The sequence below is a fragment of the Antedon bifida genome, chromosome 6 (genome assembly GCF_963402885.1).
Source record: "Antedon bifida chromosome 6, ecAntBifi1.1, whole genome shotgun sequence".
Lineage (NCBI taxonomy): Eukaryota > Metazoa > Echinodermata > Crinoidea > Comatulida > Antedonidae > Antedon > Antedon bifida.
Window position 1 is genome coordinate 9,427,605 of NC_136231.1, and position 24,447 is coordinate 9,452,051.

A 24,447-nucleotide genomic window follows, 5' to 3' on the forward strand; every position below is an offset into this window, starting at 1 on the left:
AACACGTACATCAAAACTGAAGCTATCTCTTATATATTCATTGGCAACATACATTACTATTATAACCGCTGAAAAATGGAAAATTAACGCCTGGGGATCATACGTAAATAGGAATTTTACGGAAGTGTCCAAAAACAAATATGATTTCAATACTGTCGTTAAGTTCGCACGAGTTACACTTATTTTACATTTGATTTATGAATATTTCATATTTCAATATATCTAACTGTAATTGATAATGATAGAGCCGTTGATAAAGCAATGGATTTGACAATTGCTTTAAGATCAATATCCTAGTATATTGTAAATAGTGTTTAAATGAGTTGTTATTAAGCTTATTATAAATGACATCAACTAATTTATATGGTAATCATCCAGGAGAATCTAATGACATTTGTATTTAGTGACCTATGTTTGTTTCTATTGAAACAAATAGTTATTGGTTTCTTGAAAAATGTTAAAATTTAGTAAATATTACTAAAAGAGACGGTACGGTACAATTATGATTTGAAAGAAGGCAAAGCCGGTGAAACATAAAAACAAAAACATGCATGCCAAATAAATACCGTTGCGTATCTTAAGCTCTGTCTACACTATCAAACATGTGACAACAAAATGTGATTTACCCATATATAGACATTTAAATGATGTCATATCACTACCATATTTGGGCGTATCACTACCATATTTGGGCACAACACACTTACTTTTTTTCAAACTAATTTGATAATGTAGACAGAGCTTTAGCGAAAAAAATATAGACCTAAATGTTATCCGAAAGATGATCATTTGCATTTACCTGTTTTTTTGTTGTTAATTTTTGTAATTATCATATCCACAAAATGGTTGTTTTCAGAATTTTGCCTTTAGATTTTTTTGTATAGGCCTATATTATACACAATTAAATGAAAGAGAGAAACTACCAGATGATTCTGTGTCGTAAATATTGCGGATATTTTTAAGTACAAAATTAAACTGTGTTTCCAAGTTGCATTTCCATTATTGTATTTTAATCTACACTAAATTCATATAACTGAACTATATATTATTTTATCACTTATTATCACTTACATTTTAGTTAGTTTTATAGAACATAGGCCCCCTATGTTTTCAAACTCAATATTTTGTAGTCTTTTCTGTAAGTTCACTATCACAGAAGTTGGTTTACATTACGAGCAGCATGTACATAGTTAAACAGCCCCCAGACATTGTTATTAGTTTGCTTTTACGCGATTATATATAGAAGCTACCAGAAGCGATATACATTGTGATTATATCGTATCATTTTTATTGGGTACGTATCAAAGGTGTATCGTTATATGAATTACAGTATGCTTTGTTTAACATAATAATCGCCAGGAAACGGTTATGTAGTTTTCATTCGGGTTTCCGAGTATGACCTATTTATAAAGATGCTTCAGACGTAGTAAAATAAGTTTATGTATTTAAAATCAATGTGTCTTCTAAAATATGTTTGTGATGCCATTTTCAGGCGCCATCCTAATAATAGAGAAATTTAAATATATGAAATAAAACAAAATGGGGTTATCTCAATTTTTCTTACATTCTTTTTGAAATAGGCCTAAATATATAGTAAATCATCATTGTACATCTCGCTGTATAGGAACTTTCTCTTGATTAAATTATTTGAAGCTAAATATTGACCACGTCCGGTTTTGCATCATTTCAGACTTTCATCGATTGTAGGCCTAATATACCTTTACAATGTAAAAATGAAATGACACAGACAAAATGACTTTCTAATTATGCAACCCTGTGTCGGTGTGTCGGTAATATGAATGAAGCAAGAGGCACCTAAAGGCTGTAAAGAAGTTAACGAATAAAACGCGAATAACACCAGACCCATTGTAATAGATTACAAAAAAAAAGATTATTTTAAGTAAAATACAATTGCACCTTGTGGTCTAGGCTTGTTGTTTAATGTTTGTATTGTGGTTACTAACGCTTTATCAACGGGTTAAAGACGGCTTCTTTCACCTTGGATTGTCTCGTGCGCATGTAGGGCCTGAAACATGAAGCCTCCGTCCAGATTAACAATGTAGTTAACAAGATATAATCTGCAGTTTTATTTGATAGAAATTTAAGCTGATGTTTATTTAATTTCACGGAAGGAGCGGAATTGTAGGCCTATCTAGCTTCAATTGCCGAATGTCTTGCAACTTACAGCAACGAATATTGTGTTTAAATTGTCAGCGTGTAACAAAAATGCGTAACGCATACTTATTATTACAGGCTTAGGTAATATTCATACTTAAGTACCATAATCTACAATAATTTTACTTAATCAATAATGGGCCTACGTCTTAGCCTATATTGAGCTTTATATTTATCATACATTAAATTTACTAAAACATAGACTTTTTATTTTTTTAGAGGCTTCGGTATGCTATTTTGTTTAAAATGTCCAATATTTCAGAATAATGAATATAATATAATATCTGTAAATACATCGATCTAAATAATGCCTGACGAAGGAATAGTCTTGGTACGTTCTTTCTGGCTGTTTTACATTATTTAGTTTTTACGTAGGGCTACAGTATTTATTTATTTCCATTGAGATCCAGAAACGAATACCCACATCATTGTCGTTTTCCGGTAATTTGCCTTTGGATTTATAAATAATGTCTCTGTTTATAGGCTTAATTTGTAATAAACAGATACTACAATTAATTTTTTCTCAAGTTAATGTGAAAGAGTATTGTAAAACGTCATTGTTTTTTATTAAACATAATATAAAATTGTATTATGTAATAGCTGTCAGAATTCATGGGGATTCCCCACTATGTGCATTCATGCTTGGACGTCGGTTTGTACCGTATAACGAGTTAACAAACAATTGTATCATTTTAGCAATTTAATGCCATTCGACCAAGAACGACATCAGAATACGTTTACTACGCTCCACTGAAGCTGCAAGTATACTAAACACAAGTCAAGTAAAACAAAACAAACCTATGTATTCACCTGTGACAAATTATCAGTGAAATTAAGGATAAAAATATTGTTAAATTGAATTTTAAAGCGATGATAGAATTTATATTTTTCAGTTGAAAATATACGAATTTCATTAATACATAATTTGTAAATTACAGTGAGTATCACTAGAATTAATGTGTAATATAAAGAACGGTATAGATTTGTATTCTATAATAGTTTTTTACAAGTATCAAAGCCAGAAATATTGAATATTAAATGAGCGAATTACTGTTGTCTAAATTAGGATATTTTGCCGCTGTTTGCCAGCGGCTCAATCTGTATTCATATTTTGCGCTTAAATTCATTTTGTAATATTTTATCAGGCCGTGATCGTGATTGCCTCCTATCTTTATGGATTGACCTGACGTTTTACAATTCACTCAGATAATTTGTTTTCCCATTTTGATAATCGCAATTATTCCATGTACAATACAGAAATTTACGATTGAATTTTGTAATTACATTCAAATCAATTGTAGACTGGAAAAACAATAACGATTCAAAAGAGGTAAAGAACACTTCATCTTTTTTAAAGTAGTAAACAGTTGAAAAATACGATTTTTACATTTTAATTAATTCAATGCACAGCAAGTTTATCCTTCGTAAAAGTTAAAACTCAAATTATTATTGTTATTTTTATTATATAGTTTTGTACAAAAAAATGCAGGCCTACATAACAACCAATGAGTATCATTTACTTTTTATCGAGTTTGTTCAGTACGATTATTGTTTTCTTTAAAAAATATAATTTCTACTCTAAAAAAATTAACAATTGACTATGAGACTGTGACACATTGTTACATTTCTAATAGGCCTAAAGATATAATTTTTAACCTGTTAGCAACTTACTTTTGCAGCTTCCATGAGGAACGGGATGATGGCCTGGATGTCGGTGATGTAGGTCCATCAACATCGGCATTCCTGAGCCAGGAACCTGCCTAATGGAAGAGTATTCCATTTCAACTAAACCAACTTTTACTACGAAACTTATCGACTGTGACGAACTATCCGATGGTTCAAAACAAAATACAATCAATTCCTGATATACAAATCAGATACGAGCTAGAGAAAAATCACAGTCCATAAAAAGTTTTAGGTTATGAAAAATCTTTGTTCAGAACGTTACACCAAATGATTTTTATGAAATATCAAATAAGAGCTAGCCTAGAAAATAGGTAGTAGTAGGTGAACTGAACCGTGTTGACTTAGCGGACTTAACGTGGTTTCTTCCGGAGTCGTACGCTGCCGTCCTCAACGGTTGACAGGCTTGTGTTCTATCTTGCGCATCCGACCATGGGTTGATTTCTTATGGACCAGACTAACCATATAATCTTAACTCTAATTGGCTGATTACTTTGGCTAACATAGCCACTGATCGTTTATTTAATCTACTCTCTAATTGGCTATCAGCTTGAACTTGGGATCGCGGCTTAATACTGCGCATGTGTGGTTTGTAAACACAATCAAAAGAGCTGTGGGTTGGTCGCGGCAGGAGTTGAATTGTTAGACTATATAATTACAAAGCAATACAATGTATAACAAACATTTGTAAATTGTATAAAAACGATTTTAAAACGTCAAGAGCAACAAACAATGCAATACACGTGTTTGAATTATTCACGTAATGCCGGCAGCCCTCCCCCACCATACGTACCCAGCTAACACTTAATCGCGTTTGGAATGTTAGGTTGAACCTAAATTTTATCAGCATCCACTTTTTTATACCTTTTACAATTGCAAAACTCTATGAAGACAGACTTTTTACGATTTTTGTTTATTATTTTCTTTTTGAAAAATATTCATAAGCTTCTCTAGCCTAACTGGTGCCAGATGTTTAGAAGAACATTTTAACGTATATAATCACACTTGCATTAATTTAACGTAAACCACGAGGCAAAACTATTTTAAAACTATATTTTTCAATTCTCATATCACCTTTATTTATTCGTAAGGTCAAATTATTTATATCCATACAAAATATATTTTTAAATACATATTAAATGAATATTTATAAGTTTGTTAATTTTCATCATTTAATATGTATTATAGAAAAGAAAAACAAATCAACGAATTAATGTTGATTATTAACATTACTTATTTTTAATCTGAAAGGCTTTTTCTCGAATTTTGTCTCTTGTGTGTGGAAATAATGAATTTATAAATTAATAAAATGTATAATTTATGAAAGGTATCTGAACATAAGTAATATGTTTGATTTTATAGACAACTTTTAATCATCATCATCAGGTTAATAATAATGAACATGAGTATAGTTTAGGAGTCAATTAATAGTATTTCAATTCAATCAAGGTTTCCAGCATGATTTTACTGCCGCATAGAAGCTGCTATGTACATGGCCTACCTATTTAATCCATAAGCTAATTTTGTTGGTTATAACGAGTTATGAACTCCATATTTTGCATTATTTACAACGTGCTTAAGTCACCCGCACTTAAGTCCCGATACTTGTTTTCTCATTTAACTTAAGCATTACGCTAGTAAATCGAATAGAAAATATAATACTGGAATAGAACTCAATTAAAGCATCGTCACGGAAGCTGTTTGTGGCATTAAACGTCTTTTTTCTTTGTTGCAAATTATCTTGACTAGAGCTAAGCAAGCTATGCTCTCTCAACCAAGCGTAGCTTTTCTCAAATGTCATCTTTTTGCTATATATTGATACCTTCTGTATACGTCGTCTAAGCCTAAGCTACGACGATGATTGAATATTTCTCGATGAGTCCCACGTGAATTGGAGCAATTCTCCGCGCACACAATCACAAACATGCCTAATAACATTTCTCGCTGCTGAAGTCCATTAAGAAGGGTGTCGTTATAGAAAAAAAAATTCATACATATATATTATCTGTATGATACAGGGCCGTAGGCTCACCGCTTAAGTTTCAAGTGTTACAATTGCCTGCCGTAACTGCAGGCCAAATCATTAAAGCGAAATGGATTTTACTGCTGAAAACATCCCGAGTTTGTTCAATTAGGCAATATAAGGTGGTAGGAAACAATAATAGATGTCAACATAAATAATAAGAATACAAATAAATATCAAGTTAAATATTCCTCTATTTAAAAATTAGTTGCGCATTATGTGTAATCATTGTCAATATATTGCGTTATTATCAGGCAGTAGTAAGTATTTCATTTTTTTTTTAATTCGTTTCAATAAAGAAATATACATAAGATACATTTTTAAAAACTTTTAGATGATTATTATCTAATGAATTTTAATTAACTAATTCTGATTTTAATTTATTACATTATTTAAAGTGAACATTATTTTATTCGTTAGCAAAACAAATCGCAAAACTATCTAAACAACATTTCTCAAACGGAATACAATATCAAGATTATACAATTTTAGCCAGATATTTAGGAAATTGAGAAATTTCGGCTTATTTACCTAATGTGGGTTGTTGATCAATCCCATTACTAACACCTGTCATTTTGTGAATGTTATTCTGAATGAAAAATATATAGATCTGAATAAAGTGCAAAACAAACCATCTGATAAAAATCCTATCAATGTAAATCGAATACCAATAGATGCATAATGACTATTTATTTGATCGATTAATATGATTACAACGAGTGTACTTTATATGTATGTATATTTAAGTACCTACAAAATAGTCCGTGATTTTGCTTTCACACAAAAGATGGTCGAAAACATAAATTGTCTTTTTTGGCATTAAGATACTAACGAATCGATTTAAATTATAGAACTTTAAATGTTTATCTAAAACGGAGAAACTCTAGATTGCCCAGCAATAATTTAAATATAAATTCATCAGTATGATGATCATAAACTATCATACTGACACTAATTAAACATGCCTATTTTATCGTAAAACAATGTTTATATTACAAGTTATGTAACAATTATTAAAAAACAATTCTTGCATATACGGATATTTTTGGTCCGAAAGTTTACAAACTTGAATTCTTATTCTTAATTACAAATACAACATATAAACGCCTCATGAAAGTCGAGATATACAATCGATAAAACATGTATCAGCTATTATTTCATTCGAAAATATATATCATATTTTCTTTAGAATATGTTGGATCTGGTGTCGATATATTGATGTTATTTAGGTCGTTCTCACTTCCATACATTATTTTGTCGTTTCATATATTATAGAAAATAACTATGATATGGGAGTAAAAAGTGTCTAAAATAAAAAATATTTTTTGTAGACTATACTGATTTAAGGAAAATAAAATTTAATAAAAATAATGCAGGACAAGATACAAAAGCAAGTAAACCGTTGAGGAGTAGAAGAAGACTATATTATAACTTTTTAAAAGTCGCCAAATGTATTTAAATAATACATATAAATATAATATGTAGGCCTAGGTCTAGGGTATTAGCTAACACACACATACCATGGGTTGCATAATATGATAACCTTCCTCCTCCACAATCCTCCCCCCGCGCCTGTACTTTGACTAAAACGATATTAATATAATATAATATCTATAGGAAATGATGAAAATGTTATTGATCAAAGTTTCTTTAGCGGACACATCTTTTGGAGTGTCTAAGCAGCCTACGTCATAAGACTGCTGGCGACTGGACTCTCAGAAATACACGGCATTATCTATCATTTTCATTTGTAAGCAAGAAGGAGTTAAATTGATAAATTTAACGATGCTATATATAGGTCGGCTTTTGTTCACGCCTTGTTTCCAACTAAACTAGTATGTTAAGAGATCTAGTAGAATTGAGGCATAACGTTATGCATCATCAGCCAGGTACAACATCTCAAAACATATTCATTTGTAAAACGTAGTAATGAAGATGATTTGATAGTAAGTTATGTGTTTATTTTTCTCTCGTAACAAACTTTAAACCTTCAAAACACGCGCCTTCTACGACCGTAATAAAATGTGATTACCAATATGCGCAGTGGGTCATTATTCACGCACATTGGTCACGAGTGTTGCGTATCGTGTGCCAAAAAGAACTAAATCAAAAACATTGTGACTCGTTTTATTTGATATTGAAGTCAATAACAGAGTCACTCTACTGTTTAACTGTTTGATTGTTCGTGTGTCTCTTGTGATTAAATCATCTTGAAAACACTGCGATCATTTTGATGATAGTTTCAGGCACTCGAAAAGTAAAGAAGCGTTAAGAAGTAATTCGATTATTAAGAGATCTCGAACGTGATGGCATGCACAGTGCATCACATAACATTCATCAACTGAAACCAAATGTTAATTGTTTATACTGTTTAATTCACATGTGGATAGTTTAATGGAACATGGAACATCATCATCATCATTTTAACTTCTATCATCTCTTGTCTATTCAACGTCTTTTTACCATCATTAGTATGTCATGTATATATTTCTATTTACTTTAACAGACACTGAACCAGGCATTCACAATTCACATATCCATATCTAAGTTGACATTAATTAGACGTTAATTAACGACAATAAAAATTATAATTTAAAAGTATTTTACAATGATGTAGAATCTGCAGTAGGCGCTATCCAAAATACGATAACTGAACATTCTTTCCGGTCTTTTCAAATTGTGATGTTCTCTTATCTACGTTATCTGCTTGGAATGATAACTGGTAATCCAGTTTTATATTCATTATACATAATAAAAGTATATTGCTAATAAATTGATATTCCTATTGACAGGCCTATACCGTTTGTTTCCAGGTATTTATAGCGGATCTTCCTAAAAGCGACACGCCAGTTGTAGAAACTGCTTAATAATATTGTTACACCGCTAAAGAGTTAGACATAATATGGCACCGACGCGAACCAGTGGTTACCAAATAGCCAGAAAACTAGCTGCGTGTAATTCTGTAATATTGTTTTTCGCTTCTTCTCAATCCACTGCTTGTGTAATAAACTTGACGATTTTCACACCTTATTCGTTTGCCTGATCGAATTGCAAATAAACAATTCCCGCGTTTCCCCACCAGTCTACGTAACTCGTCCACCGAATAGATGTAAAATTACATGAACGAGTGCGCAATTAAAACTGAGCATTTGACATTATGATGCTTCCATTGCATGTAATGTTTTAAAAATTGGTTTATTATATAATTGAAAATTAAATACTGTTTCATTTCGTTAAGTTACTTGGCTTGGTACCGTAATAAACGCATCAATATGTATGAAAAGTAAGGCCTACAACTTTAATTATTTTGTTAAATATCTGTTGCTATTATTTATCAGGATTATACAGTTGATTTCCAATGGCAGTGGATTTTCTAGTTAAGAAAGAATGAAGAAAAACTAACGAATACCGCATTAAGCATGAAAAAGTTAGCTTTAATATGAATAAGAAATGTAGGCTTACTAGAACCTTCTTTAGAAAGACAGGATAATTTTCAGGTATTAAATACCAATGAATACTTAGATTTCAAGACAGCCTACTTTTAATACCCATGAGACAAACATGAAAACAATACAATGAAAGGCTAGAACCGTGCACGAATCCATTTCACCCAATTCACCCAATTCACCGGGTATTTGTTTTCCCCTAATTTTCCATTAGGGCCTAAATATATTTTAGCCCATTTGATAATACAATAAACAGTTATAATTAAAAATGAATAACAAAAAACAATAACCAATACAAATAAAATAATACAGAAATCAATACTAAAAACTAGACATGAAACTCGTCACTTTGACGAGTTAGTTATCCGCACGACAAACGCCACGTGCACGTCATACGTTAGAATTTTGCACACAGAAAAAAATTATGGCATATGACCTGATCTGAAGAATATGATATGTTGTTAGTGCTGAATTCTGTCAATTTTGTGTCATATAGTACAGTACAGTATAAACAGTATAATCTGTATACATATTACATACAGTGTGGAATAGGTGAAATTACGGGACCCGCCATTTATTCCATTTTTTAACATGGCGACGGTATCAAAATGAAACACTAAAATAATAATTTCGGAAGGATATTATCTCAGCAACAACATATTAGCGTGTAGAAGAAATTTGGATACATAAAATATAGATGCGCGCTCTTTTAAATGTGATGAACTATGACGTAAAATAAGAAAATACGACTTTTTTTATTTAACTGGCCATATGATGACGTCACCACATCCGATTGGCAAAATTTTCACATGATTTTGTATCTACAATCCAATAGCTTCAAGAAAACGTTTTAATCGTGATTATCACATTTTATTCTTACGAGCTATAACAGATTGAAATTTACTGTAAAGATGAAATTAATGCCACACGTAACTTAAATTTTTAGGCATGATGACGTCATAAAAATTAAAATATTTTTAACTCATGCTAAAGATAGTTCATTGACCTAGACAATATCAAAATCGGGGTGAAAATGGAAAACGGATAAGTGGAGATGCGCTCTATTAAATGTGAGGAGTTATGACGAAAGATACAAAAATCCTAAATTTCATATTCGCGTGGCCATACGATGACGTCACAATGTCCAGTTAGCCAAATTAATGCATGATTCCATATCTACAACACATCAACTTCCAGAATATATAATTTAAAAAAAAGTTCACCTCGTAGTTTAGAATCTATGAATGTTTAAAAAAAGGCATAATTTTGACGAATTTTGACAAATTTTTGAACTTTTTCATCAAAAACGCACGTAAATTATCCAATTGGATGTGCCCGTATGACGTAATTTTAGGTCAAAATTGTTCAAAAGTTGGTAAAATTACTAGAAAAGGCTGGAAAAACATGAATCACGCGAAAAAAATTTATTTTCAACGCTACGTGCGCACCGTGCGAGTAAAAATATGCGCGCGCGTGGGAATTTTTGACATGCTCAAAATGACATGAAACGCGTAGAAAGTTGATTAGAATTTGATTTTTCGCATTTTGAAATTTTAAACGCCCGTGCGCGCGTAACTTCGTGTGAAACATGCCATTTTTTTTCCACAGTCAGTTAGCGCAAGATATAAATTAAACTTTTGTTAAGTTTCAATTTAAATTGCTATATTGTTTTCGATCTATGTTAAATACGCGAAATTCGTTAAAACGCGCGTAAATCACGTTGCGCAATTCTGACGTCATTCACAATAGGAGGTGCACAATTTCACGTGAATGCCCACATGTTGACAAAGTTATAAAATGTTTTGTTTACAAGTTTTTGAGATACGCGAGACACAAAATTGACAGAAAGAAAGAATAATACAGAAAAACTAGAAAGATGATTTCATACAGTTACAAGGAGTTATCCGCTACTAAGCGGATAACTAATAAGAAAATAAATAAATGTTTTTCCTCATTTTCCACCAAATATAATTATGGCTATTAATAATATAATAAATAATAATAAGTAAAAATAATAATAATCAATAACAAAGAATAAAGAAATCAATAATCATATGCAACAAAAAAAAATAAATATTACATTTTGAAAAATATTGAAAAAAGGAAAATAATACGTAAATTAAACATTAATTATTATTAGATATAATTGTTTAGGAAATTATTTTCTACTACAATTGAGCATAAAAAAATAAACATTAAAATTATCATAAATTATAATAAATTATATATTAGTTAAGATATGATTTTTTATTTTACCGTTTTATTTAATTAGAATACTTTAATACTAATGATAATACTAAGCTCATTAAGTTAATAGGAATAATGACATTGTTTTTGTGGGCTTTAGTAACGTATAGTTGGTAAACTAGTAGCATTAAATACAAATAAAAATATCATAAAGCAGATAAAATATAGCCTCGTGCGAGTCCATGAAAAATAGCAAAATATTGTGATGGCGCTTCCTTGAGATGCCTTTGGGAAATATGTACGAGTTGATGTTATTTCGTGTACTGTAAATTCAGATACTAGCATTAGATGAACCAATCCCAGGACACTCATCAGAAAGATACAGAAATAATATAGAACCGTTGGATCATTCGAAGCGACCTTGGTCGACAGAAACACGCTGTGAAATAAACACTATAATCATAATAAATTATGATACAGTGGATATCAAGCAAAAGTTATATTTCAAAGGAAAAAATCAGATAATTTACAACTGTATATAAAGCCGGCCTCGTATAGATTCCCCTGCGTTGAGGTGCGTAAGTCGTTACTGTCAACCACTGAACCGTGAAGTGTTACATAAAAACGTAGTGCCAAAACTTAATATCAAATTGATTAATTCATAAAGTCGAAATTGCTTTATTATTTCATCCTTACTGGGTATAATTAATAAATTATATCTAACGTAAATCTATATTTAATCGGCGAATATAATTTGTTTCAGTATATTTTCCCAAACGATGATGATTGTCTTTAAAAATATACTTGGCCTACTCGTTCAGTAATGCGTCTATAAATTGATTTTGATTGTATTTTGTATTTGGTTTGCTTAAAGTATATATATAAAATATAAAATATAAATGGTAAAAGTTTGAAAAAACAAACTCTCCAGGAAAGCTTTGTATTTGTCAGTAAAAGATAACGTCAGCTCAAGGTATTAACACAATTAGTACATTAGTCATATTTTAATTTTAGTATAATTTATATATCGACAATACCCGTTAAACTATTTAATCATTGTGATAGAGAAAAACAATTTGTCTAATTAATATTTATTTATTTGTTGAAAGTTTATTTTAAACACAATTACAATATTAGGCCGACTAATAATATTATACACAATTATAATTATTTTATATTTTTAATTCATAAATTAATCGGAAGGTAATTAAAATCTATAATAATAATGATATTATTGATAGACTTGCGATATTAATAATATATAGGTAAGCAACATTCCCAAAACAGGAGCAAATATGGCAGTTTCGTTAATAATAAAAAGGTAAATTATTTATATAAATGAACTAAATTGCTCTATCCTGAAGTTTCTTATAAGTGAACTAAAATTGTCATCATACATAGTTAAATACAATAAGAAAACATTATTGATGTCAAAGTTCAACGGAGAAGTAGGCCATTTTTGTATCAACCAGCTGCCTTAAAATATAAATATTATTTTAGTGTGCCAAATCAAATAACAAAAAATCGCTAATGACTTAATCGTTGGTTTTGTCGCGAAAAAAATTAAATATCTCAATTTGTCCGTCACTCTAATCATTCATTATAAGTGTTATCGTGTGTTTTATCTACACCGCAATATTATTACGTAAGACCCACGTGGGTTAGGGTCCGGTTACTTGCACTTTCCGCAAAAAAATCACGCTTATGCGACCCAACCCGCTTTACGCTATAAAAATATACGCACTTTGCAGACGGAAAAACGATTAGTTTCTAAACTCCATAGTTGATGGATGAGAAAAGTAATATCTGAAGGTAATTATAAAATTGTCTATTGTAACAATGTAAATAAAATTCCTAATAAGCGATTTTGCCGATCGTGGTAGTAAAACAAATTGCAGGTCTACTAAAGGGCCAAATTTAGTTGGTAATAGTTTATATGACAATAACATTACAATTTGTGTTAAGTAACTGTACAATATGTAAGTCGTAGGTATAAGGTCAATGACCACACTTTCATTAAGTTTCATTAACTTCAGGTTTATTAGGTAGCTCGTTTTTAATGACAAAAACTGATATTTTTTATGATGGCGTTCTGTTACGTATGATTTATTTTGTATTCTTAGACAAAAAGGAATTGACGATTTCAATGTTATTTCTTGCACTTTCTGTGATGTGTATGAGGTTAGTTGGACCATGGATTCATTATTTTTCTCAAATTCATGGTTGGATACATTACTCTTTATCGTGTAATAATCATGCTCAGAATTATTGCTGGACGGTCGGTTTACTTTAATGGGAAATTTTTTTTGTTTATTATGGAGGAAAAATCCTTAATGATTATACCATGGACCAAAAATGAATTCATGATAGGCCTATTTGTTTTTTACTTTCATTACTATGTTAGCTTATAGGTGCGTTCTTTAACATACCAATAGAGCTGAGTAAAGTGCAATACTGTACATCGATTGCAAGCACCTTCTACTCTTAATAATTAATAAATAATAATTTTGTAAAACTGAATAGCGTCGATGATATGCATAGCCAAAAAATGTCCACAATATAAATTGTATAAAGTGATAACGCATTCGGATTTGGAACTTAGGAACCAAATTCTTTTCTCAGCTAATAATCAGTGATCTTATCTGTATAAAGCTCTGTCTACACTATCAAACTAGTTTGATAAAAACATGTGTGAAATATGGTATAGTGATATGCATAAATATGGTCGTCATATGACATCATCATTTCCATTATGGACATAAAGTTTGATAGTGTAGACAGAGCCTTATACGTATTTGATAAAAAAGTAGCCAAAAATGCAATTCAAATTACTAATTATCGGTTTCCAATATGTAGGAGGCTTACGCGGCATCAACATGATAGAGAAATGTGGATGTCATTGAATACAATAGTATTGTATTTTTAAAAGATACAAAACATACACAATTGAAAAGCAATTATTACATGAATATTCTGAATACAGAAGAAACAAGAATATAGCATTACTTACAACAAAAGAACGAAACCTCTTTCTAAAATGTTCTTTTATTAACTTATACTTATCTTTTTTAGGTTTATTATTTGTATTTTATTGAACAGATAATCACAGATAGCATTATAATACATCATGGTATCATTTAATTGTGTAATATTTGTGTAATATTTGTGTAATAGACTTCAATCTCGTAATGGTCCATGTTATTAAAATTGTATTTTTATCAATTATTTTAAATGAATTTACCAACATGTACATTAAATAAAGTCGATTAATTTAAAACGTCTTATAATGCATATATCAACATAATAACATAAGTGATCGGACACTGTGTGAATGATTTAACATTATTGACAAGGAATATCTGTATCCATTGCTTGATTCAAACACGAAGTTTCGGAACTACGCTAAGCAAATATTTAGTTAGATTTATGTGTTTGACATATCATTCCAATTATCGAATTAAATCAATATACAAGTTATTAATAAATTAGAACTCAATAAAATCCCAATTAAGTTTGAAAAGCAGTTAAGTAGACTGCTTGTTACGCTTGAACACTAAGTCAAGTAGAACTCGATTGAAGACCAATCAACATGGCCCAGAGCAAATACAAACGTGCTTCTAAGTTACAGATATTAAGATGGTGTTCGATAAATACCAAATTCATTTCTATTGTGGATAAGTCGCAGGCCCCGGGGGTATCCGATACCGTTCCGGCGTATCGGGTATTTCTGGCAAGCCAATCATTCTCCTCTTAGCGCAGTGTCAATTGCGATTTAAAGAATTTGTCTTTCCTAATGCGATTCTGATTGTGAATTATTTACAGAAGGCCACTTATGAGTCATTTACGCTCTGGCGCATCTGTCTTATAAAACCTAACTCATCGGTTTGCTTGTCCTATGTAATAAACTGGCTCTCTCGCTTTAGGACATATGTTAGCTTTCGCGACGCGGGTCCATTGGGATCTCTTCTTGATTTACATCTTTTGTTTCAGTTATGTCTACAAATTTCGTATGGAAAAAAAACCTTGTACAAGAGTGGAATAAAACGTATTATGATATACAAGTATACACATCTTCATTGAGGTGAAACCGATCTTCCATTAGCCTCTCTAGCTGTTGTCTATCTTGTTGTTTGAATGAGAATGATGTTGTTGGGAATTGAATTGAAATTAAACAATGGTCAGTTACGGACGATACAATTTTATCTATGCATCGCATTCGATGATCGAATAAAAAGTGAAGTTAATAAAAAAAAATCAAATATATATTTAGAACTATAATAGGCCTAACATAGCTCATGTTCCAACAATGGCAAAAAAATGTACATAAACCTTAAAACAAGCCGGAAGCATTTTTTACCTGCCGTAGAAACTAACTCATTAGCGTCTAATCAATTGGATTATTCGTTTACATCATCGAGTGTCTAAGTTATTGTTAATTGTTTATTTATGGCACAAAGAGTGCTTTATATTACATCACAAACTCGATGTACAGTACTTATTTTCATATGAAATATGTCAACAAACTATAAATCTATATAAAATACAGCATATGGTCTAAAATAAGACACTATGACGTCTATAAATATCATTGAAAGATAAAACAGTTAAAAATATTGGCTATAAGAATCGCCAATGTAGCAACTCCCGAGTGTCCACGTATATCGCGTACGTAGACACGCGAATAAAAGCAACTTGGAATCTCGTCCTATGGGACGCCAAGACGATTTTCATTTTATAAATCTTCCCGGGTTTAAGAAGACAATTAAAGCACTTCTGAATCCCATTAATAGACAGTTAATGCGCGTAATTGTAATTTCATACTATAGTCATACGGCAAAATACCATAATGTTTCCAATAAATTTCTTTGTTATTCTTTCTCAAAAAAGCTGACAAGTGCGTTTTCTCGAGTTTATTCTTCGTTTTAGAGATAATAGATAATAAAACGTATAACATGTAATAAACATTAGGCCTATACAACTAATCCGAACACTGCGTGTCGATACAATAGTGTTTCGTCACACCGTGTTTTTCGTCACTGTAATATTATTTTATTATTATTAATGAATCCAAGAATTCAAAATAATAACTTTAGCAAACGTTTGATATTATGATTATTATTCATTTCAAATGTTTCTTTAGACTAGTGTATGATTTTAATTTTGATTATTTTCAGGTTTTTACACGAAAATTAGAGGAACAATTGACCCCAATCAATAGGCCTACAACCTATACATATATTTGTTTAACGTTAGTTAAAAATTGATTTTGAGATGTGTAGCCTACCTGGCAGGCATGCTGAATATTAGGAAACGTGTCGAGCGTGTGTCTAGTATGTATGTCCACTTTAACCGCACAACACTTCATTTTTTTATATCATAAAGGATAACAAGTTGTTTAATGTTTACAAGCGAATTAAACTAATTTAAAAATACGTCGATATACTGTTTATTTTACACTAGATATTCATCTGTATTGATCAGCACAGTACAATTTGGAATTGGAAAGTTATCTTAACTTTGTATGTTTTAATGAACATTATATTATGAGCTGTTTTGCTATCAGATCATTTGATGATAATATGCTTTGTCTTCAGTTATTCATGGACCTTCATCCTCTAGAGTCGTTTGTGTAAAGTGTAAGTTTAATGTTCTTCAATCCAATATGATTATATCGTCATTATTTCCAATATAAGACAATCAACATGGGTCCCACAGCTCTCCTCTCCACTGTCAACATCATTATGTTTGCCTATTCATTTCATTATCCATCTCAAATTGATTTCAATTTTTATGATAAATAGTGATATACGACCTAATTATGTTTGTGATTATTCTAATACACATTACTCATTCTAATAATTTTACTTTCAGTAGTTCTAAACCTAAATAATATTATTATACAAAGATATTTGGGAGAAATTGGTGGAATGATGTATGAATATCTATTGATCGATTAATGACTGCGGTCTTTCCACCGTCTTTCACGTTTAGTTCCTATCTGGAAGCAACGACGCGAGTCGACCAATCACAAGCGAATGTTCAGAATGATTATCCATCGCGTCGTGATTGGTTAAATTACGGTGCGATTACGTTCTTGTGGTTGCGTCCAAATTACGTTAGGTTCTCACTAGAGACGCAACGCTAGGACGTAGACGTAACGCAAGCGAGTTGACCACTAATTACAAGCGAAAGTTCGAATAATCCAACGCTTGTGATTCGTCAAATCATTTGTGTTGGGTTTCCAGTGGAAACTAGGCTTTAACGACCTTTCGTTTCCACTCTGCGCTACACTGAGACTAACAGTAGTCGCGTACTCATGTTTCTTAGCATGCGTAGAATATATACGTATGACTATTATATGAGCGACTACGTAGGCTACTTAATGAACTTGACTTGTGTATTTGATAAACTTCAGGTGTACAGATACACACGGTACCATTAAAAAATAATAGGAAATAATAATAATATATTTAAAACATAACTTGAACATGATTTTTTTTATTATCTTTCAATTACGCAGTAATAGATTTTTGCCTTTAACATCGTGTTTTAAATTTGAAGAAAAAAACCGTCATTAATACTGTATGACCTATAGGGAGTATATCATTTCAACACACACTCAATAATATAATATTGAAACATTATAATTTTATAATGACACAAGGAGCGTGACCTTGGGAAGCTGAAAAGCAAATCACTTTTTAGTATTTCAATTAATATTGAATTAAATTTGGCGCCTGTGAAATAGATTTCCTAGTACTAATCACGTTTTTATTTGAATTCTAATTACGTATCTAGGCTAAGAAATACCAATAAATACTATATTACCACTAACACGATGCATCGTACTTTCATATTCAATTTTAAGGTGATGTTTCTTAATATTAATTGTGTCACTAAGTTTCTTCAACTCAGTCTGTGTACCATAATTAGGCGCATGTGTATCCTCATTATACTAAAAGATAATTGATTTTGTGTGTATCAGAGGCGGGTGTGAATTTCAAAATCGCTATAAAAGGACACAGAGCCGCAGAACGTTCACAACGCGGTATATACATTAGAGGGATGTGTTACAGTTTTTTTTTTTTTGAATAGTTACTAATAGGTAAAATAATACATAAAATATTAAGGGCTGTATAGTTTTATCTTACAGTATGAATCATGGCATCTCGTGACCAAAGAAAAACGAAATAGTTCATCAAAAATAACACTGATAAAAGGGTTACCGGTTCTTTGAAAGAGCAATTGTTAAAAAAGCCAAGGTTAAATTTCAATGAATTCACTTAATACAGAATACTATACTAGATAATAGAAAGTTAGGCCTATCAACAATATAACGAGAATGATATTTTCGGGTGTTTTTTTTGGCACGGTACATCTGTAGCGAAAAAGACGTTGTATTTTGGTGTTTTTTTTTAACATTGTGATTGGAATGATACATTATTTTATATGGCCTAATTATTTACATAATTTATTAATTACTAGTACAGATAGTACTAGTACTATTGCACATGAATTACAAAATAAATTAAAAAGAAATCAGGATCATGTTTATAAAATAAAACCAATCATTTCGTTAATCTTCTTCATAATCTTGTATATGCCTAGCCTAAAAGTAATCGTAAAAACTCAAATTTTAAAGCACATTTATAAAACAAACAGTTTAAGACAAAATATGGAATTGTTAAACATGTTGGATAGAGCGTAATTTGAAACAAGTTAAAAAAAACAAAACCGGTTCTTCAAATTCGTGAATTAGGCCTAAACATAATGATATTAATTTCGAATAAACACGATTAGATTAGATTAAATAAAACAGAGCCAAATCAAAATTGTTCCATCATAATTTTCTTCTAAACTAACAATAGGCCTAAGTCGGGCAATTGTCATTTCTTTTATTTGATTTTTCTTCTTTTCTCTTTTTTTTTTGTGGATTACGCCAACTTATTGTCAATCAATAATTAACCTTATTTGTATTGATTTAAAAATAATAGTTTCTGTTAAATCTTCATTTTTGTAAAACATATTTTTTATCCATAAAAATGGTTACAAGTAAATATTGTAGGCCTATAACCTTCAGCAGTTTTCATTCCTTATTTTTCTATATTTTTATGTTCATTGAAATACATTTTTTTTATTTACTTATTTTTTTATTTATATTTTTTAACTTCCTTATCTATTTATTTTTTCTAATTTTCGATTAATTTTTCAGTTTTTATTTTATTATCTGACTCAATCTCCTTTCAATTGCCTGTTTTTTTTTTAAAGAAAATGTTAAATGATATTAAAATGCGTTCTAAATATTTAAAAAATACCCCCACCCCACTTCTGCCAAAATAAGAATAATAAGCAAAGCCAACAAGTCGATGATTGTAAACTCAATATTCCATCAGTATGCCTACAATAGGTAATGAGTTGAGAAATTAGAACAAATTGTACTAAATGTATTTATGGATTATGTGCCATGGATGCCTTTACACAAATCTCATTCCCCCGTAAACATGCAATCAGTGTATTCAAGACGGGGTCTAACTAACTAACCGTATCCACTTGCAACATGAACAAGACAACATTTTAATGTAGTCCGTTGTTTAGCTAAGTGTAACTTAGTCAAGCACGGTTAAGCATGCCTCTAGAGATACACTGAAGGTTAAGATGCAAATATCGAAACAATGGGTCCGTCATTAGTTAAATCATGTAAATGTAACTTTGGCTCATTTTGGCAGACGAACGTCGGATTCAAATACACTCAAATCATTGCTCATCATTTGAAATGTATGCTATTTGAAAGTAACATCGTCGGGTGTATTGCTTTGTAGTATATTTAGCCTACAAGGCAATCTAACAACAGGATGCTGAGCGCTGGAGATCAAAGTGTTTATCTGTGGCTGCGACACCACCTGTCCGCCCCCTCCCCATTAACGGACACACACTGTTATTATTTGTCGCAGCCAGCGATATAAGATCAAAGGACTGTTCCTATTTTGGTAAGGTGAGCCCAGTGTCCTTGGTTTGGTATGAGCTATCAATGGTCAATGGTAAGTCTTGTCTCACCAGCAGTAAAGGCGAAACGATACTTTTAAAGTAGTTTTATCATAATTAGCCCTACTCTGACGTAATTTGTACTTTATACTAAGTGCATTTGAGAATACTTGTGATAAAAATTCGCAAGTAGTTCTCGGGTGGGACTCGAACCCACGACCTCCAGATCACTAGCCTGGCGTTAATACCTCTAGACCACCGAGCTTGCGCTGTTGGCTAGTGGTTAGATTCGAGCCCAAGTAAGCAGCGGGTACTGCACCAACAGGATTGTAATTGTAGTTTTGCGTCAGGGAGTTGAGTAATTAGATGTTTTGCCCTACTCTGACGTAATTTGTACTTTATACTAAGTGGTCTAGAGGTATGAACGCCAGGCTAGTGATCTGGAGGTCGTGGGTTCGAGTCCCACCCGAGAACTACTTGCGAATTTTTTCGCAAGTATTCTCAAATGTACTTAGTATAAAGTACAAATTACGTCAGAGTAGGGCAAAACATCTAATTACTCAACTCCCTGACGCAAAACTACAATTACAATCCTAGTTTTATCATACAATACATTATGTCTAAACTTAATGAAATCATTCTTGTGAATGTAAATATCAATTTAGTTGTAGAAACTTAACTAAGCTCATTTTGTAAGGAGTACAGGATATTGGTGGCGCTCTGTCATTTACATTATGTTACTAAAGATCTCTATCATTAGCAAACCCAATACCGCTATAATAAATGCTTAGGTCTACTTTAGATCTAAAGTAAAAGTAAATACAAAATATGTATATTATATAAGAAAAGAAGGGATTCAACTAATTTAACATACCTATCAACAAATACAAGATTGCGTGTGTAATTATATAATCCTACATAATATAATCTATCAATTTTGTTAACATACCACTCTGCGTGGGTGATGTTTTTCAAAAACGAATAATTCCTTTCAACCCGGTATGTGTCAATCATAGTGGAGATAATTCATAACTTATAATAATTGTGTGGTTATTGTTCTGATAGTCTTTTAATGATACATGCAAGTATAAATGTGCACTTAGTATTTGAGTGAGGTTCAAACCTTTTGAACCCAAGATAAATACTGATAAGCAAAGTTGTTATAAACGAATAAAATACTTGTCTATAGCACAAAAATGAAATGTGTAAAATCAGATTATAACCGTACTGAAATGTAAAAAGAAACGAGTTGACTCTATAGTTCACTATGTCTGTCGGTCGGTCTGTCGGTCTGCCTGTCGGTCCGGTATCACTATGCGTTTTATCGCTTTTCTGTACTTTTTGAACTGTTTTGATGTACAGAAAAGTTTTAAAGTACATTACTTTTTGAAAGTTCATTTTTCTGAGAGCACGCGACTTATGGCTGTTGGCCTTGTTTTTTTATATTGATTGGTATCATTGTGTTTTCTTTAGAAAAGATTATAATAATGCTCGACATGACATTCTGCTCCTCCATTTTGCACGTTTTGTTATCTGAATCCGAGATGGTTAGGTCTCCCTTGACCCTTGACAGCGGAGGGTCATTTCTGAAAAGACCGATTACACGGCTGGTTATGTATGCTTATAGCAAAACAACGTCTAAACTATTTACATTCAATCGAACTATACGCCTTGTTAACTTTAAATAAAACCACTACCTTGACGGCTGAGTATAAAGTTAATTTACATGTTATAATCTGCCACACTTGAAATGTAATACTAAATTAGATCATGGATGAGTTGATCAGCGGTTAACTTAAACATGAAGGAATTTAAAAATAGGAACTATGAAAGAGGGGGCTGTGGTGGCCCCTCGGCCTATAATCGATATAAAGACACGGATTGTATCAACTGTATGCACTCCAACCCACTCAAAGCGACTACTTTACGTTACATCATGTCATTTTTTATTTCGCGGGTCTATTCGACACCAATGTTGTACAGTATGGTAAATTAAATGGAAAAAATCGAAATATCAACCAAATGGTATAGCGAATGGCACGTGTCCACGAGCCATGTAGGCTATAACAGAAAGTTATAATAAAATACATTAAAGACATAAACGGAATTTGTTCGCATCTCAAATCTACTTTGGAATGTATTTCAAGATTGTATCTGACTACACTAGAGTTTTCAGTTTTTGTTATATTAAAATAAACCCCTTTTCCCCTTTAGACAGGTTACGTGTTATGTTGACCAAAGACAAACCCTGTTCCCTCAGATGATGAAAATTCTACAGTAGCACATTAACGTTATTTTACACTAACAAACAGGTGACTTACCAATTTCATCAGATATCACCATTCTTGTATAGTGTTGACGCAGAAGTCTTTTATAAAGTATTGATAAAAATGTGATTTTGTCTAACCGGTTTTGTTGTTAACAGTTAAAAATCCGTACTCGTCAGACTCACTTAAAAATCAGTGTGAACGATCCTTGCGGCAATTACCGTCTGAATTACTGAAACATTTGGCCTACTTAAAGTTCTATATACTTTATTCATTGTTTTTGTTTCGGATGGATGTCTTTTTTCGTTTATGTTTTTATAAGTCAAGGCAGGATACAGTAAAGTGTTAGTCTTTAGAATTTCGTTTGTGCGGCTGATGCTCAGAACAATTAATATAACAATAGCCTGATTTGGATCAACAGCTGACCAATGGCATACAAAGCATACCATCAAGGTCAGACTTACCCTCTCTATCAATCGTATTACCAGAAGTTACATGAATAGCTTTACCCAAACTTGTTTATTTGTGTTTTCACTTTTAGATCGTGGTATGTGCAACTTGGCTAAGTTCAAACATGCGCCCGTATAAACTGAACATATGGGCAGCCGCGTGTCAATGAAAACCGTGCGCCGATGTGTGTAATTAATAATCTCCATTAGATTATAAAAATATTATTAAAATACAAAGAAACCTTCTTTAACAAGCACAGTACTTAAATTGATACATAATTTTAAAAAAACACATTATAATCTTAATAAATTTTATCTAAGAAAGCAGCAGCTAATTTCATATAGGCCTAACTAAAAACGTATAGATGTTATGTTACACAAATTCACTTATAGAAAATGTGGTCTATCGTATTTTGTCTCTTTATTAAGAAGAATTAAATGTTAGACGGTAAATAAACTAAAAATGCCCATTTGGGTGGAGAGTTAACCAAGCGCAACAAAAGTAACGAATTTTTAAAATAGATAAAGTCATATTATTTTCAATGTCAACTCCGATACCATATCAATTTTTTTATTTTATGTATCTATCTGTACGTACAGTATAAAAGTGCCCCAGGTAAACTTGTCTTAAGAACACATTCATTTGGCTTTTGTCGGGAATTAATATCTTAAGATAGTTAATTGAGTTTCAAACGGGAAATAATATTAATCGATGACAGGTAATTAGTAGAAATTATCTGTATACAGCTTTCCAAACGACAAGTCAATACATACCAAGAGTGTATTCCAGGTCAGACATGTGTACTTTTACATAAATAAAGTACAATTTGATTATTTTGTTTTTTAAAGGCAATTAGTAACATTACATGTAAATAAATATATATAGAAAATAAAAAATCTTGTCACACATCAACATTAAAATATAAGTATATGGCACCAACCTATTTAAATATTAAATTATTTTAGGCCTAAGTCTGTTAAAAAAAATCAAAAAAAAATCGCTACTTTTAGTATAGTGTATAGTATGTTCTTTTTATATATGTTTGTTTTTTATATTATGTATATGATGGTCCCATGATTGTCAGCAGATCCTGTTGAGGGTCATCTTCTATAAATAAAGGTTAAATTTTAAAAAATGTAAAAAGTAAAATAATAGTTTTTATGATTGATTTCGACATATTTTCACTTTGTAAAGTTTTATTGAAATCAGTAGAAAGATATGTTAATAGTGTATA

The 24,447-nt window shown here is 31.3% G+C and overlaps 1 protein-coding gene across 5 annotated transcripts in view; it reads right to left on the reverse strand.

The window, feature by feature from the left end:
* Positions 1–22,966, reverse strand: part of LOC144845325 (paired box protein Pax-2a-like) — a 48,399-nt gene extending 25,433 nt beyond the window's left edge. For 2 of the 5 annotated variants that reach the window (XM_078702580.1, XM_078702583.1), the window contains exon 1: positions 3,847–4,608. In XM_078702580.1, the coding sequence (XP_078558706.1) occupies positions 3,847–3,955 (109 nt within the window). In that variant the 5' untranslated portion in view covers positions 3,956–4,608. Of the gene's footprint in view, positions 1–3,846; positions 4,611–22,817 lie in introns of those variants that run through there. The other 3 variants (XM_078702581.1, XM_078702585.1, XM_078702582.1) reach the window with 3 other exon arrangements.
* Between the last annotated feature and the right edge of the window lie 1,481 nt (positions 22,967–24,447).